The sequence below is a fragment of the Vigna radiata genome, chromosome 8, assembly GCF_000741045.1.
Source record: "Vigna radiata var. radiata cultivar VC1973A chromosome 8, Vradiata_ver6, whole genome shotgun sequence".
In the NCBI taxonomy this organism is placed as follows: domain Eukaryota; kingdom Viridiplantae; phylum Streptophyta; class Magnoliopsida; order Fabales; family Fabaceae; genus Vigna; species Vigna radiata.
Window position 1 is genome coordinate 28,847,694 of NC_028358.1, and position 17,551 is coordinate 28,865,244.

The 17,551-nt window shown below is 31.2% G+C and overlaps 2 protein-coding genes across 2 annotated transcripts; one reads left to right on the forward strand and one right to left on the reverse strand.

Annotated features, from left to right (window-relative positions):
* Window positions 1–203: 203 nt before the first annotated feature.
* Window positions 204–9,728, reverse strand: LOC106772703 (vacuolar protein sorting-associated protein 51 homolog). The gene is made up of 20 exons (XM_014659256.2): window positions 9,451–9,728; window positions 9,197–9,336; window positions 9,064–9,118; window positions 8,858–8,965; window positions 8,603–8,701; window positions 8,417–8,494; window positions 8,006–8,083; window positions 7,635–7,745; window positions 6,149–6,249; window positions 5,993–6,060; window positions 3,872–3,945; window positions 3,683–3,749; window positions 3,267–3,376; window positions 2,862–3,128; window positions 2,638–2,754; window positions 1,754–1,825; window positions 1,620–1,670; window positions 1,066–1,293; window positions 803–979; window positions 204–614 (listed from the first exon to the last, which is right to left on the reverse strand). Exons 1-20 carry the CDS (start codon window positions 9,616–9,618, stop codon window positions 495–497), a joined length of 2,289 nt encoding a protein of 762 aa, XP_014514742.1. The 5' UTR covers window positions 9,619–9,728; the 3' UTR covers window positions 204–494.
* Window positions 9,729–12,665: 2,937 nt separating this feature from the next.
* LOC106770829 (bZIP transcription factor 53) lies at window positions 12,666–13,863 on the forward strand. Its single transcript, XM_014656646.2, has one exon. The coding sequence runs from the start codon at window positions 13,173–13,175 to the stop codon at window positions 13,620–13,622; it is 450 nt and encodes a 149-aa protein (XP_014512132.1). The 5' UTR covers window positions 12,666–13,172; the 3' UTR covers window positions 13,623–13,863.
* Window positions 13,864–17,551: the final 3,688 nt, after the last annotated feature.

Sequence of the window (17,551 nt, forward strand, 5' to 3'; positions counted from 1 at the left end):
TTACATTTCTCCCAAATCAAGTTCGTGCTTCCTTTTAGATATATAGAAAATGTATTTTGTTTATAACAGAAATCTTTAGTCATATTTCAGCTATGTGTTCTTATTTTTTGTACGCTAAAAAAACAAATATAATTTGATGTTTAAAATTAGTAAATGTATTTGTTAACGTCAGTATTTAGTAAAGAAATTTGTTTAAGATAATATTTAAATAATTATAAAGGGGGCGGGGGGAAAACCCAACCCGCTTTAATTGGTTTCTGGATGAAAGAATATAACGTCCTCATGTTTCAATGATCACAAAAATAAAATGGCAATATAACATATGTTACAATAGATTTACAAAGTGAACAGAAAGTTAATTTTCAATGGCCAAAACCAAACCATAAATTCTACGTGATGGCAAACATATATATATATATATATATATATATATATATATATATATATATATATATATATATATATATATATATCCAATGCTTCCACAAAAATATTTATGAAGAAGTTGTATTTTGCTGCTCGGTTTTAGCCAACTTTGCTCGTATAAGTTTGTCCAATATGGGAGGCTCCAATGGAACCGGATCTAGACACCGTTCTGCGGTGGCAACAATCACCTACGCCCAAAAGATACAATAATAAAAATAAGCACAACAGATGCATAAGATGTTAGGAATTAAAAGAAGCAAGGGCATACGGATGAGTTCAGAACAGGGGAAAAGAAACTGTAGACCTAAAGGTAATTTTCATTAGAAAACTGCGTGAGATCACCATAGAAAACTATGTTTACGAGAAATTTTCCTACCTCATCAAGCAAGAAGTCGATTGCAGCTTCATCTTCAACTATATCCCTTAAAGGGATCCTTAGGAATTGGATGTCTACTTGAATTTGCTGGAATCCACTTCGGTTAAAAGTCTGGAGTCGGGCAAATTCTTGTAAACTTTTAAGACACAATTTAACTAAAGTTGTAACAACAGACTCCTGCCGTCCATAAATAAAATGATATCAGGGCTCCCTCCCAACCAACTATTCACATTTAAATCTCCAATATAATAGTCACAAAATACCTGTGTATATTCTACTTTGTTAAAAATTTCAACTTTCTGCTTAAACAACTTTGCCAGATGCGTTTCCAAAAGCTGGCTCCTTGCCCTTTGAGTGTTTGACCTACCCAGTTTCTCTTCCCTTAATGGGTTGCTCCTTGAGGAAGCACTACTTCCATTACTATCAGTCCTACGGTGCTTAAGTCTACCTTGAGGCAATATCTGCTTCACTTCCTTAACTATACCTTCAAGCTGGAACAAAAAGAAAATAAAGGAAATCAAAATTTCCTCCAGTTTGCTACAATTAAAATTTGACCTTTAATCAAAGCGAACATTGTTGTGTAATCCACAAAGTCAACCTCACCTAATGGAATAAGATTTCTTTATTGTTGCTGCTTCAATTAATTACAGAACATTTTCATCACATAGACAGATGTAAAGCTTCACGCTCATTCATTATATTCCAGATAACCAAAATTTAATATGACTAGTATTCAACTGCGACGCTTAAACCATTCAGTGCAAACTTAAAAGACACATAAAAGTGCGGTTGATCTTAAATATATAGATATACCAACCTCTTGAAGAAACAGATCAACAAACATATGAACTTCTCTTGGCTCTTTATGCTGTGTAAAGAAAAGAAAAAAATCCATAACTCAAGCACTTTCAAAGACAATCGATCACCAAAAGACGGATACAACAGACTGACCTTAACCCAATTAGGGGTGGTAAACCTCTTCTTCAGGAGAAATGATACCCTCTGAGTTCTCATATTTACGTACTGAAAAAAAAGTGTATAGGGAAACACTGTTCAATTTGAAATATTTTAGATAATAAAAGAAATAGAGAACTTGTAACGGATCAGGTACAGATAACTGGAGATTAAATATCCACCAAAACCAGAGTACTCAAGAAAGTGTACTACGAAACAAAGAAAGTGAAGTAAAGCTTGCTAGTTCGCTTATAAATCAGACAAGAATCCCTCAAAAGAAACGATCCCAGAACATCAAAGCAAAGCCATAGGAGCTATCCATCCTTAATAAATTCAAAGGACACCCAAATATTCCAGAAAACACGACCATTTTACAATCAAATGCACCATACGTACATAGGATTACAAAGTCCACTACCAGTCAAGTAAAAGCCAAGACAAAAATCAACAAAAGCCACAGAAGAAATTAATAAGAACTGCTCAAAACTCAGTTGTCAACATTCCTGAAAAAACTAATACATCGTTCCACATAAAATTAACCGATAGTGTAAAACTGAACAGGCAGCTAAACTAGTCAGTTCACGAGAGAAAGCTCACAATACATAATGTAACAACTGCATCATTTCCAGGTTTTGAATGGGATTGTATTTCACATGCAAACAGGCACTGTCAACAGGCTTAAATGGTCAATCAAATTGCAACTCATCTTTTCCATGCAAACATAAATATTATCTGGTATTAAAATCAAGCTCAAAACACTAAACATGCTTTAGGCATTACCTAGGGAATATATGAATAAGAATGACTGACATACAGACAAGGACAAAACGAGTCATGAATTGCAATTTCATTAAAAGCAAAATATGAACTTAAAAACGTACCAAATGCAGGAACTTTTCACCAGCTGACCGAAATTTTCGACATATTTCTCCAGGAACAAAGGCAGGTCCAGATTCATGACCTCTAATGCTACCCCCAGAAAAGGAAGAAGCTATTTCCTGAAGATTACAAGGAAAACTTATAGGTATACCCAGAGGATCTGAAACAAAAAGCAACACAGTGAAATTCCGGAATGGAATTATAAGTTTGTAAAGTGAACCCTTGCCTCGGTGACTTTTGGGATGACAGTTTGTTCAATGAAAGCAGACAACTGGGCCAGCACAAGGACAAGGCCAGCAAAAGCTTTATCCCCTTGAGCACCCTCTGCCAAACCGTGTGCTTGAATAGATGAGTTACTTCTACCTGATAATAGAAGGAACTGATCCTCCAGTTTCGTAAAAAAGTCCTGAAGTCCTTCTTGAACCCAATCAATAATTAACTCTCTTAATCTAACTACGATCCCAGAGTTTTCATCTAAAATTTTGCGGAAATCCTGAAGGAGAGTGATTAAATGTAAATGAAATGACATAAAACGGAAATGGGAGAAAATCTCAATGGCAAGACATGCATGATGCATACATAATTGCATATAAACTTGGTTAGAACAATCTAAGCATAACAACGTGCTTACCAACAAGACATTCAAGCTTCCTTGAAGAACTGATTTTGTACTTGCGTCAAGAACAATATCAAGAGAGCACTGTTCTGCACCATCCTTTTTCAGGATTTGTAAGAGGGAGCCTACAAAACAGATGCTATCTCAGTGTACATTTAGGAAGACAAATTTCTAAAATTTTTCCAGTAGCCAAAACCATGCGAATACATAATAGAGCTATTTTTACAAGTGAGAATAAGCAACAACATAATTTATAGCATTCTATGCTTCTGATCATTGTAAAAAAAAAATAAATAAATCTGTCACATGGGTGCAATCATCAAACTAAGATTTTTAATTTTTTGATTCTCCTACAAGGTAGGGAAAGTATTTTAAACTTTAAGCTGAAACCTAATATCAGAAACATTCTGATTACAAGTCAAAGAACTAACCTGAGATGTCTTGCAGAAGATGAGAAAATGCACTTCTAACAAATGACATGAGGACAACCTTTGCAGCCTGGAAATATTCAGGATTAGTTGATTGAAATTAACTTTTTAATGATTATATTCTAAAAATATGCGAAAAGAGAAAATTGAATAGCTACAACTTAGGTGAACGAAAAAAGATAAATGGATAACCTCAAGAGAATGGTTTGAGAGAGCTGCTTCCTGCAAGACTTCATCTATTAGGAGCACATCATTCCAGATAACTCCTGTAATTACAAATTTAAAGAAGTTTTGAAACTGGTTTAACAATTATTCCCTTTGTTTCCTTTGAACTATCGAAATTTTGAAAGATTTTTGTTTTTATTTAGCTTTCTTCTTCAAATTTCAATACAATACTAATTACTCTTTTCTCATTTATACATTTACTCTTCATCCAATCTTATATTAGATTACGTATATGCATTTATTGCAGCATAGAAATGAAAAAGAGTAAAGTAAGAAATCTTATAAATTTTTATTAAGATCGAGAAAATTTAAATTTATTGATTTCCCCAAAACAACCTTAACCATACGTTTTTTTTAACTACACAAACTTAGGGAGTGAAGAAAAGTGAAGAAAACTTGAAAACAAAACCTTAAAAAAGGGAAAACTAAACAAAAATTCATACTTAACTTTCCCGACGAAAGTTGACAAATTTGAACATAATAATTATGCTTAGGTACGTTTTATTATAATCTAATAAATAATTAAAATGAATAATATTATAATAATAAGTAAAACAACTTAAATATTAACATTTTATAGAATAACTATTAATATTCAGTAATTAATTTTATAAAACATTAAATTTAATCAATTAAGTTATAAATTAGTTTTATTATATTCTAATTTTTTAAATTGATAGGTAGAATATAGATAGAATATAATTATATTTAATTATTTAAATAAATTAAATATAATTTTAAAATATTTTTTATATTATTTTCAATTTCATAAAATAATTATTTTATAATTAATTATCTTTTAATTTGAATTTACATTTATTTTAATTAAATTTTAACAAGACTGTGTTGGTAATTTATTATATTTTCAATTAATGTAATTTTTTTTTTACATCAATAAACTTAACAACAACCTTGTTATTCATGGTTCTCCCCCTTCACACTCTCTTTTCTTCAATTCAAACATCCTCACCTTTCACTCTCTTTCTCCTTCTTTCTTTCCTTTTCCACTCCCTCCCCAACAAAAAAAAACACAGAAATGACACTTAAAAGAAAACGGAGAGAGTAAAATAATATAAATGCAAAATGTTGACAAGTTTAAGAGAAAAAGAAAAGTTCCGGACACATAAATTACTGAAAATTTACACAGGGGTAAATGGGGGAAAACAGGGTCAAGTGCTTTCCATTGTATTAAACAGGGCAAATGGAATTTAGCTTTTCTCTTAGGTATAGCTCTTTGCCAAGATGTATTAAGGTGAATGCACTCATTAGCATCTTGAAAATATTTCGCAAAAACATATCCATATTACTGATTAATATTATAGTGGTTCCAATGGATTAAATACTCACATAAGTAAGAACCTTTAATTTATCATACATAACACAATCTATGAGATGAATATATAGCCAAATACAAATGGAGATAAATACGAGTTTCTCCTTATGGTCCAAATATATCGTCTAAAAGACATGATTAGAAAAACACTCCATTGCAATAAATAATATCAAAAAAACATAACCACATGAATGAATATAGGCAGCACTTTTTTTTTTATCAGAAAATGTTAGTTGTTAGTATTTTGTTAGTATAAAGACAGAGAGACCTTTTCAGTACATTTGGAATAGCTTTGGGAAAAAAACGTAGTTACTTTATGTAAGCATTTTTGTATAAGTTGTTTCTAGAATTATTTTCATAAGTCATCCATGAAAGCATATTAAAATAAGCTGAAAACAACTTAGGAACATATCAAACACTATTTTCATAAGTTCTACCATACAGTGTTTATGTAGTCATATTGCTAAGCAGTAAATAAGACCCACTAAAGACAACTTGTGCCTTTGAGAAATAGAATTGCATTGCTCAGAGAGAGAGAAATTCCATGTAATTTAAGAAATCCAGGCATATAACCAAATGCTAATTTTTATATTAAAAGTAAATATCATATAACGGGCATGGGACGAATGTCATTGACTCATTTAATGCAGTACTGAAAGTAAAAAGACATATAGTTTTAGAAATAAAGTATTTTTCCAAAAAGCTATGAACACACACAAAAAATACTGAAGTACTAGCAAAGGCCAACTACTTACGAAGAACACCAAGTAGATCATCTGGGCAAATCCGTGTCTTTACATATTCCTCGGCAATTACAAAGTTCCTAACATACAGTAAAGAAGTGTGCATATTATACAAATTTAATCAAATGTAAATAAAAATGTTTCCTGAGGAAAAATAATGATACGAACTTGGTAACTAAGTCTTCAGCAAGTTTAACCAATTGTTCATCGGAATCAGGAAATATAACTCTAAATGCACGAACTGCCTCCACAAATTCATGAACAGCTGCCTACATTAAGAAACGGGAACAATGATAATTCATCAATCTTATAACATCAGTTACAAGAAAAAGACATACATACAAATGGAAGTAAAATAGGCTGAATAGAAGGGGAAAAAGTGGAATTGGATTGGAAGAGTAATAATATTTCATTCATGAATTCCCTTGGCAGATTATTTGACATAACCATCCATGCAATCATTACTTGTTTATTTCCTGTTATCGGCCAACTCCTCAACAATCTTGTCCAACACATGAACATCAACAATTTTAGAGCTACTTGCATAAATACAATTTTACGAATTCATGTATGAGTAGAAAATCTTGCATTGAATAAAAATGAGAAAGTTAAATAATATATAAAGACCCATAGAAACAAAGCTTTAAGATTTTGGGTTGGAAGCAGTGTTATGATCTCTTATATAATTGACTCACGGCTCAGTGGTGATGAATCTCCCCATGTATCCCCTAAAAAAATCCCAACAATAGTATCAAAGTATGGTTGGTCTTGGAAAATGGCTTAGATGAAGGTAAGTATGTCTTGTTATAGTAAAACACAACAATAGTTAAGGTCAGGGAAAATGTGTCGAGGTTGATAGATACAAGCATGTTCCATTATGGTAAAACTCAACTCACGCTTGAAAGAGAGATTGTAAGGAATTCAAGTATGAGTTGAAAAGTTCACATTGAGAAAAAATGAAAAAGTTGAGTAACATAAGAAAAAAAAGAGTCAAACATATAGTCTTAAAGTTTTAGGTAAAAGGTGGTGTCATGATCTCCTATATGGTGACTCATGACTCATTAATGATGAATCTCCCCATTATATCCTCAAGAAAAATCCCAACATGTATATTGCCTAACTGATGCATGAAAACTTAAGATTAATAAAGAGAGAAAAATATATTTTAGAGGACTTGAAAGACCCCTCTTATGATCTTCTATTTATAATAATAGAAATCTGATACAATGAGAATATGAAAGACCAAAAGACTACACTAGACTCCTAGGTACAACTCATAGGTACAACGGGAAGTAGTTCCCAACACAACTATTTCCTAGCCATATTTTAATACTTATTCTAACAACTTCAATTTGTGTCACATATTCATATTCAACACTTCAGGACACTAAATCACTACTTATGGATGAAGCATGTAATGTATGGAGTGGTCATACTTTTATTTTGACAACAATTTTGGTTGGTGAAGAATATCTTGCTTAAATTGGTGCTCTAGGATACACACATAACCTCAATGTTGTTTTGAAGTGAACATCTTACGTAGCCAAAGATATGATAGTAAATTAGTGATACGATAGTAAATTAGTAATATCAGATATGATTGGGTAAGAGAGAAAGACAATATACAAAAGGATAATGCTTTGGCACTAGTTACCTCGTGAGCAGAATAGTCCCTGGATGCATTGTTTACTTCTATAGGGTTAAGTCGAATGTCTGTAATAGATTGTTCTAACTTTTCAAATAACTTCGTCTTTAAATTATCCACCTGCCAATAAATTGAAAACCTAACATCATGCAACATTTATTGATAACACACAAAAATATGATGCAATTTCTCTCTAAAAGGTAGGGAAAGAGAACATGGTTGTTGCTCAAAGTTCTTCATACAACAGCAAAAGAAAAAAATCATGTGGGGCAGTTCTTCAACAGTAAAATTCAGAAAATATTTACTAGCTGATAATATTCCATCATATCTTATCTAGCATGAAAAAAGCAATTATTCTATTTATAAAAAAGTGAACAAACCGGAAAATCCAACTGCTTAAGAAGCACTGCTGCATCAGCTCTCACTTGTATTGATTCAGAATCTGAAAATAGCTTCCCCTGGTTAGAGAGAAACAGGTCAAATCATGATAACAAGCTTCTACTAAAAACAAGAGACAATATATGTATGTTAATTTTGATAGTGACCAATTGAACATTTTAAGTTTTACCGTGTTTGGAAGACCAGATTAGAATGGTGCATAGGGTAAGCTAATCCTATCCAAGTTTACTATGATGAATTCAGTAACTACAAAAGATAGCATCCAGCTATCCATCAATTGTTGATTTTACAACTTAGCAATAAAATAAGCCACGATTAATTTTCCGTGATTGCCAAAAAAGGAATAGATAAATAAATTCAGTGTCAACTTGCGTTTGATGAAAGAACTATACCTGTAAGTTTTTTACTATGGTAGCCATTGCTTCTTCAGAAGCTTGCTTACAATCCCGGAATGATGAATCTCCATATGCCTAATAAAGAAGGGGAAAACGACATATTCCATCTGAGACCTGGATTAACATGTTGTATGTAAAAATAATAAAGGGATTGAATCAGAAACTATATAGGCCAAGCACAACCTTAAAAATTGGCATTGCTCCAGTATAGAACCTGACGGCATCTGCGTAAGCCTCTGCCTTGATGCACTTACCTAGTCTATCGGGTAGATCATATATGAACTACTCTTCGGCAAAGGTGAAAAGTATGTCAGTCATATTCCACTTCCACAAAAAACGCTCACAACTCATATCACTAATTGATATATGGAACATGAATATTTCAGTGATGCAAAGCCAGAATAAAGAATTAGGTACGCTTGCTTTGGTAAGTAATACCTGAACTTTACGAAGAAGATTACAAGTCCGATGCACCTTCTCGATATGCTCCCTTTTGTCAAATAGAGAAGTGTTGACACTGTCACTTCTTGACTGCACAGACATGATCTGCGTTGGAGAAAAATGTGAAGTACCATCAAACTCCCTTTCTTCCACTTGCTATTTTGATTCTAATATTTTCAACAAAGTAGGTACGTTACGGTTACCTTCTCAAGAAGCTGTTCCATGTTCGCCTCCATCCCTGAAATGTTACTCTTCATTCTGTTCGAAAAGCAAGCATTAGATGCAGGCAATTTTGACACGATAAAGCAAGTGAGGGAGGGTTATATGTATACATGCCTCTTTATAGTGTCTGTGGCACTAATGAACTTGTTGTAATTCTCGTAGACCAGCATTTGCAAGTCGGTGTCGAGATTCTTTATTTCAGCAGCCATTTCAACGTGACGTTGAAGCAGCCCTTCCAAATTGGACTTGTACGCCTGCATAATTCATTCGTTCGTTCAATGAAATCGAGTGAAAGTTCAATTGAAGTTAGTTCAAGTTCGTGTTTCGCGATGAGAGTGATTAATTGAAGAAGAGGGATACGATTTTACCAGGATGTTCATGTACTGATCGGGATCGAAGGAGGTGGAATTGATATCGTCAAGGGAAGCGTTGTGGGAGGAGGTGTTGGAGTTGGAAGGGTCTGGTGAGTAGAAACTCGATAGCAGATCTCTCATCCTCTTCGCCTTGTCGTCCATTGGTACTTCATCAGTCCCCATTTTCTTCTTTCTCTTCTCGTTTCCTCTGTTGTGGCCGTTGAACCAACTCCGTTCTCTCTCCGATCTGTGAAATGTAGTGAAACGAGTTTGATCTTTGTTGAAAGTTGAAAGCGAATGACCATGTTCCAGGTGAGTGGAAAACGGGCCTACATGGCTCCTTGGCCCATGTCTAGTTGACCTGGGCTGACTACTCATTCGGAGCTCGATGTCAACGACTGGTCTGGCCCAGTTTTCTTATCATGATAGATTCACCAAGAAAAATTAGATTTTTCTTACTACACCACAATTGGATCTAATAAAAGTTCAAATAACCCTTATGAGTTTCGTCCGTCAATTCATTGATTTCGCATTTTTGTTTATTTAGTAATACCGTAGATCTATAAGTTTGTTTGGATTATTCAATTTTTTGACAACATTATAGATCAATAAAAAGTAAAAAATGAGAATTTTTTTTGTTTTGATTATGCAATTTGAAATCTGAATTACTTGATTCGATAAAGTTTTAAAATTGTATAATTTAGAAAAAAAAAACTACAAATTTTATTTTCAAAATATGTAATTTATGTTGCGTTATTCGTTTTTTTAAATGACATTATTAATATTATAATAAAAGTATGTTTATCTACTCATTACAAAGAAAAAATATATTTATTTCCCATCAACCAAAGAAGGTTGGGAAGCCATCCTTACCATATACTTTCATGCTTTTTTTATAGCAATTAAAATGACCTTTAATCTAACATAACTAAAATATAATAAAACAAATTAAAATGTATTTCAACAATATATAGTGAAGTGTAAAATAGATTTTCTTATATTCTAACTTATTGAAGAATTCATATATCAATTTTAGAACAAGTGCATGGATAACTAACTCTAAATTAAGTATGTAGGTTACCACGTCTATCATATTTATGTGAAGAAAAGATTCAAAAGTTAAAAATATCATTTGATGTCTCACTTAACCTAAGAGGGATGAAAAGTAAGAGAGAGAGAGATAGAGAAATAAAAGTCATAATTCACTTAGAACACGAGTACAATAAAAAAAGGGGAAAAGAGAAAACTATTCACATTTTTCACATAGCTGCGATTGTAAAATTGATACTATAGATTTGTTTGTTGTTGGATCGGATTGAAAATTCAACAAGTTTAAGACATCCTATTCTTCATTATGATTGGTTGGATTGTTGATACAAGGTTTGAGTAAGGAGATATTCAATTCGCACGATGATTATGTATTTTTTATCTTCCTTTTTATTCGTTTGCAAGCTTTGTTGCTTTGTTGTTTGGGTGTGTGTTAACATTATTTTATATAATTGATAAAGACTTATTTGTACTCTTTGTTGATCATAGTGAAACTATTTTTTAGTTTGGACAACTTGCGATTTTTACCCTTCCTTTAAGGGGTGTTAAAATCTTAGTAACTTTGCTTTGTGATTTTGGTGATTTACTATTGTTGTTCATTAGATATTGTTTCTCATATTTTTTTTTTCAAGTTAGTAGAATTACATTTGGTACATTCTCTAATATTTTGGTTGCGTTGTTTATTTCCATCAAAGTTTCAATAGAGTTATTAGTTTAGAGCTATATTTACTTGATTGAATGATAGAGGCAAATACAAAAATGATTGTTTTGATTGGTACAAATTGTCATTTATGGAAAGACGAGATGACAAATTTATTGTTTGGAAGAAATTTCATCTTCCCATTTTTGATAAATAGAAGTCAAACTCTCTATTAGATGAAGAATGAGACTTTGAGTACCAACATGTGAATGATTTTATTGGATAATATGTTGAAGACAGTGTTTATAATAACATTACTAGATAAAACATATGCTAGAACGTTTGCAAAAACTGACAGTCAATAATATTTGTTGACACTCAATGACATCTTTTAGAGTTTCAAAGTATTTGCAAAAAGTAATACTTAATAATATATTTTTATACTTAACATCCTAAATTTATAATGTTTTCAAACCTTATTAAAAAAAACTCTTAGAATCATTCTGTCAACATTATACCAAAAATTAGAAAAACAAATAATGGAATACTAAATAAGTTGGAAAGCAAAACAAAATAGATTGATTTGGAAGAAAAGTTTTTCCACTAACACGTATCTACTAGAGTAATGCATGAAATTTACATTCATATAAAAATAGTTATATAAAAATAGTTAGAAATAACGATAATAACTTACAAAAAAATATGACGAATGGATTATGAACTCTTAAATACACACGATAAAATATAATATTATTAAAAGTATATTTGGTTTGTTTTTCTGTACAAATTTCATAATGAAATGTTTTTAATAAAATAAAATAAAATTATATTAAACTTTAAAATATAATTTTAAAAAGCATGCGGCGATCATTAATAATGTTAGATTAAATATACAAACTACTTTTAATTTAAGCTTAAAAAAGCACGCTACAATCATTTACAAATGGAGTATTCTAAATTAAGTTTATTAACCTTTGTTAGTTTACAAAATATTTAAATACTATGTATTTTTCAATTTCATTTTTTTAATATTCCATTATTTTACATATATTAGGGATTGTAAAATTTTGTAATTTATATATAATTATATCGTGATTTAAGTAAGACGATAATGTTGGACAAAATAATGAAATAAATTATTAATCATACAGTATAACTAACAAATAAATAATAATAAATAATCAATTAAAAATATAATTTTTAGTAATTTTCAGTATAACAATTTTTTAATAAAATTTCAATAAAAATAATTATATTTATAAAAAAAATTAAAATTGAATTAAATAATTAATTTATAAAAAATAGTTATGCCTAATATTTTAATATAAAATCATTTATGAAAAAAAGTTAGTAGATAGGGAAACTGTTTTTATTCTCTGACCATTAACGTTAGAATTGAATTGAAAATATTTTTTATAATTTAATTGAAGATACAGCATATATTTAAATGAAATATGCGTTTCCTAGTTCTAAGTCATGTTACATATAAGAGTTGGGAATAGTTGATGCCTTAGGAAAATAGCTGTTTCTTTCTCAGTCGTCACACTGGCGCCAGCTGTGACGCGTTGTCATTAAGCTCTCAAATAATCAAAATCTTCAATTAATTATTCCTACCCTAGTGCTCCCTAGCACGTTTTCCACCCGAACCTAACCCCACATTTTTTCTATAAAACCTAACTCTAACACAGATTGAAACCTTCTTCGGATAAACCTTTTCACCTTCCCCAGATTCTTCTACCTACCCCAAATCCCCCTTTTCTGTCTTCATAATCCATATCCTATCTTCGATCAAGCTATTCTGTTTTTGCCTTGCTCCAAATCAAATGTTTACGGAATTTCTATGACCCTGGCGAACCCCATGCGTCGAATCCGTCTCCTCCACTCCTTCTCCGTCGTCTTCCTCTACTGGTTCTACGTCTTCTCATGAACTCCCTCTCAATCTCCTAGCTTCTTCATTGCACCCCTATTTTTTTCGAATTTCTGACAATTAATTAGATCTACAAAACGCTAATTTCCCTAACCTTGCCAAAAACCACCAATTTCGAATTCAATGGCTTCGATTCAACGTCCTGCGAGTTCAGGATCGTCGGAGGGAGGAGATCCGGCCGTAGACGAGAGGAAGAGGAAGCGGATGGAGTCGAACCGCGAATCGGCGAGGAGATCGCGGATGCGGAAGCAGAAGCAGCTGGAAAACCTAACCGAGGAAGCGAGCCGATTGCAAAACGAGAACGCACGTCTGGCGCAGAGCATAAAGGCGAAGGAGGAAGCGTACGTTGAGATGGAAGCCGCCAACGACATCCTCAAAGCTCAGACAATGGAACTCGCCGATCGTTTACGGTTTCTGAATTCAATTCTCGAGATCGCCGAAGACGTCGGCGACCTCTCCGTCGAGATCCCGCAGATTCCGGATCTTTTCTTCAATCCTTGGCAGATCCCCCACCCTATGATGGCGTCGCCGGACATGTTCCTCCATGGAACTGAAGGACTGTTTGCATCATAATTGGATTAGGTTTTCCGGTGGTTAGGTTTAATTATTGATGGTGTTTGACAAATAAATTGAGGGAGTGATGGTTTGTGTGGGTTTTAATTTTTAAGTTTGTGTTTGCTGTTCTGAATGTATTTGCTTGTATCGATATTGTGTTTGAAATTACAAATTGGAGTATGTGTTGTATTTAGGACTAAGTATCCTTCATGGATTGTGGTTGTCCCATATTGGTTAAGCATTGTGGCCCTCATTTCATTTTTAAATTTATTCATATTAAATAAAAAAATCTATAAATTAATTAATAATTCTTACAAATATAATGTACTTATTTACAAATTATAATGCAAAGTACTTCAGCATTATTGATAGACTCTATATTTTGTTATTATTTCCATATATTCACGTTTTTGTTAGGAGTACACATTTCTACATTAGAAACATTTTATTAAAACAACAAATATAAATCCAAAAATTATATGAAAAAAATATTTTACATAACCTCCTGAACAAACTTCAAATCCTCTTTCTTATTTATGGCCTGCTCAGTAATAAATAATTATATCATTAAATAAAAAGAAAAGTTATAAATCTTGATAAATTGTTAGTATGAAATTATTTACTCTTAACTAATTTGATAATACTGTAAATATGATTTCTTTTAGAATAATGTTATGTTTAATCATATTGTCAATAAATTAGCTAAGTCAACATGACTTAACTTTATGTTGCTAATTTGATATATTGTGTGACGTGTTTAAATTTAAAATATAAAGTTGAATTGAACAATTTATCTTTCAATTTTAAACATATATTTTTAAAAAGATCAACCGATTATTTCCATTTCTAATTTAAAAACAGTTGACTTTAATTCTTATAAAAACAAACCCCAGAATAATAATTTTAAGTGTTAATGCAGGATAATTATCATATTTTGTTTTAATCAATTGTTTGGTCTATATGCATCTCTGTCTACAATTCATTTTAGTTCGATTATCAAACAATCGTTAGAACCAAATATTAAATTAGAGGCACTTTGATTTAAATTTAGTATACATTTTGAATCAAATTAAACTAAATCAATATATTTACTTCGATTTTAATGTTGTTGTGACTTTTTGTATTGTAAAATTATTAAAAATATTAGAAAAAAATTTAAATTGATAAATATAAAAAGGCATTATTATCTTTAATCTTTTGTTTTATTTTATTTAAAAAGTCTTTGTTATATAATTTATTTCTGAACTATTTACCAAAATTTCAAAGGTATTTTATTTTTTCATAATACTTTTTTCAGACTTACACGTAACCGATTATTTTTCTTCTAAGATATGAGTATCTTTTCACGTTGATTCCGATTATTCCTTTACTCACTGTCTGCGTTGCAGTACGCTCGTAGGTTCGCGCGTGATTTACGAAGTGGTGTGAGATGTCGTATTTATTCGAAATGTGTCGTTTTGATTAAAATAATGTCACCAACCACTTTGGGTTTCGCAGTAGTTGATTGATATTTTCACTTTCCATGGTTGGCAAAATTGACCTCTCAATTTCTTTCTTTATAGGCTGATGAAGATGAATGTTGCTCTTATATAATTAAATATATTATATACTTTAATTTTAAAGTAAGACCACACTTTCATTTCTTTAAAACTTTAGGTGACAAAAAAAGTATTATTAAATGATGATGATTGGGAAATCTTTTTCTGAATGGACTCTAAAGTATGGTGCGTTTATTTATGGCAATTACACAGTGAAATATTAATAAATACTATTTTAAAATGAATTTACCGAATGATATAAGAAAAAAAAAAAGGATGGAACCGGCTCAGATAGGTAGCCCTACTGCACACCAAAGGCCAGTTTTTAACGACTAATGAGATATGACACTTCACTTTTTTATTATACACTTCCTTAACACTTATGAAATTATATTTTTATTTTAAAATATAAAATAATTTACAAATAACTAAATGGGAGAAAATATAAAAATATTAATTTTTTTTAGATATTGAATAGGTGCAATAATATTTAATGATGTTCATATAATATTTTCCATTTCTAACAAGGGGGAAATGGACTTAATTATTGTTTTGGAATTGATTAATAAATAAAGGTGTCTGGCTATTTTATTATCGGTAACAAAAAAAAAGGTTAAATAAATCTATTGAATACATGTTGAAGCCAATATGAGAAGTCTCCTATTAATGTTTAAATATGAAATTCCTGATTTATATTTAATTATTTTATTTTCCAGATATATATTTTTTGTTGTTATTTATCTTGATTGTTATGTTAGTTTAGCTATTGTTAAAAGTAGTAATTCAAGTTAATAACTTGATTGATTGTTGGAAAGAATACAAGAGGTATTTGAATTTTGTGTGTTTTTTTAGTAGTTCTTATATTTCATTTGATAATCTCAATAAATGCACTATTAAATAGATTAATAAAATGTCAATATACAATCCTATGTAGTTTTAAGTGAAAGTGAAAAACAGTTAATAACATATTGTCATTGCAAAGTCATTTAGAGTGTCATAAAGTCAATATTTTTGCGAAAAGAATAAAAACAAGATTTGTTTTGAAAACATAAAGAAAATAAAATGTTAATTAGGATGTGATGTAATAACCTTTAAATTAAAAGTAAAATTTTTAATTATATTAAAAATAATTGAATTTAAGTTTTAGAAAAAAAATAAAAATAAAACTCAAACAGTTTCTGAAGGCATTTTCAGAAACGTGCATTTCTTTTTCTCTCCTTCAAACATCTCTCTAACCTTGTCTTTTTCGAATCCCATTCTTCTTTCTAGATTCTTCACTCATTGAGCTACTGGATCTCCATTCTGAAGGTGCCTAGGCGACCTTGGCATCACGGGTTCTGACTTTTACCTATTGCATTTGCGATTTCATAGGGTAAGCAACTTTCCCCTTTTTGAACTTTGATCATGTAGCAATTTCTGCTGCATGTAGTTAACTTGTGATTTTTTCCCAAAATCTTAACCTTAATATTATTTTAGAGACTAATTTTTATCACCAACTGGTGAAATATAAGTGTCTTTAAGTTTCTCTCCTAAGAACAGGATACTGTGCATCATCCTTGGGCTTGACGGTTCACTTTAGAGGTAAGGGGAGCTAGGTCTTTCTTTTCTTTAAATTGAAATTTGTAGAACAAAATATTGTGTAGACTGTTATGGTACTGTGACATTGGTTGAGTTAATTTTAGTATTTTTAATGATAAATTATGTGTTTCCTGACTCTTTAAATTATGGAATTGATAATTGATGTTTGTGATTTGAATGAAATACGATAAGTTTCTTTTCTTTTTGGTTTGGGCGCATGCAACAGGGGCTTAGTATGTTAATTGTTAGTTTTGAATGTTTTTCTTTTTGAGAAAATTGGGTGGGTTGTGCCTCGTTAAAAGGAAGAGATTTTTATGATTGGAGCGTGAGTAGAGAGGTGTATGTTTTTTTTACTGTAAGAATTATATGTGGGATTTTAGAATGATGAAAAGGAGAGTGTGGAAACAATGAGGTTGAGTTTTAGTGGTTACAATAAAATTTAGGAGAGGAGTACCGTGCATAGTTTTATGGGTAGTACATATGGGTTATAAGTTGTAAGAGAAAAGGTTTTATATATTGGAAGTTGTAAGTTTTAGGATAGAACAGAAGGTGGAGGTAGATGATTTTAAGGGTTTGGATTGTAGGAGAATGTTGGAAGTAAAATGGAAAGGAGTGGAGAGTGTTGTATGGGCATGGGTCTTGCTGTAGTAGTGGAAGGGATAATTAGGAAGGAAAGTGTGAACATGTGTGGGAGTTGAGTTTTGGTGGGGAGAGTTAAAAGTGATAGTTTTAATTAAGGATAATGATATTTTGACAATATTTTTTGACAATTTTTTTGACAACGGAACACATGTCATCATTTTATTGATCTATTTGAATTTATGTTTAAAA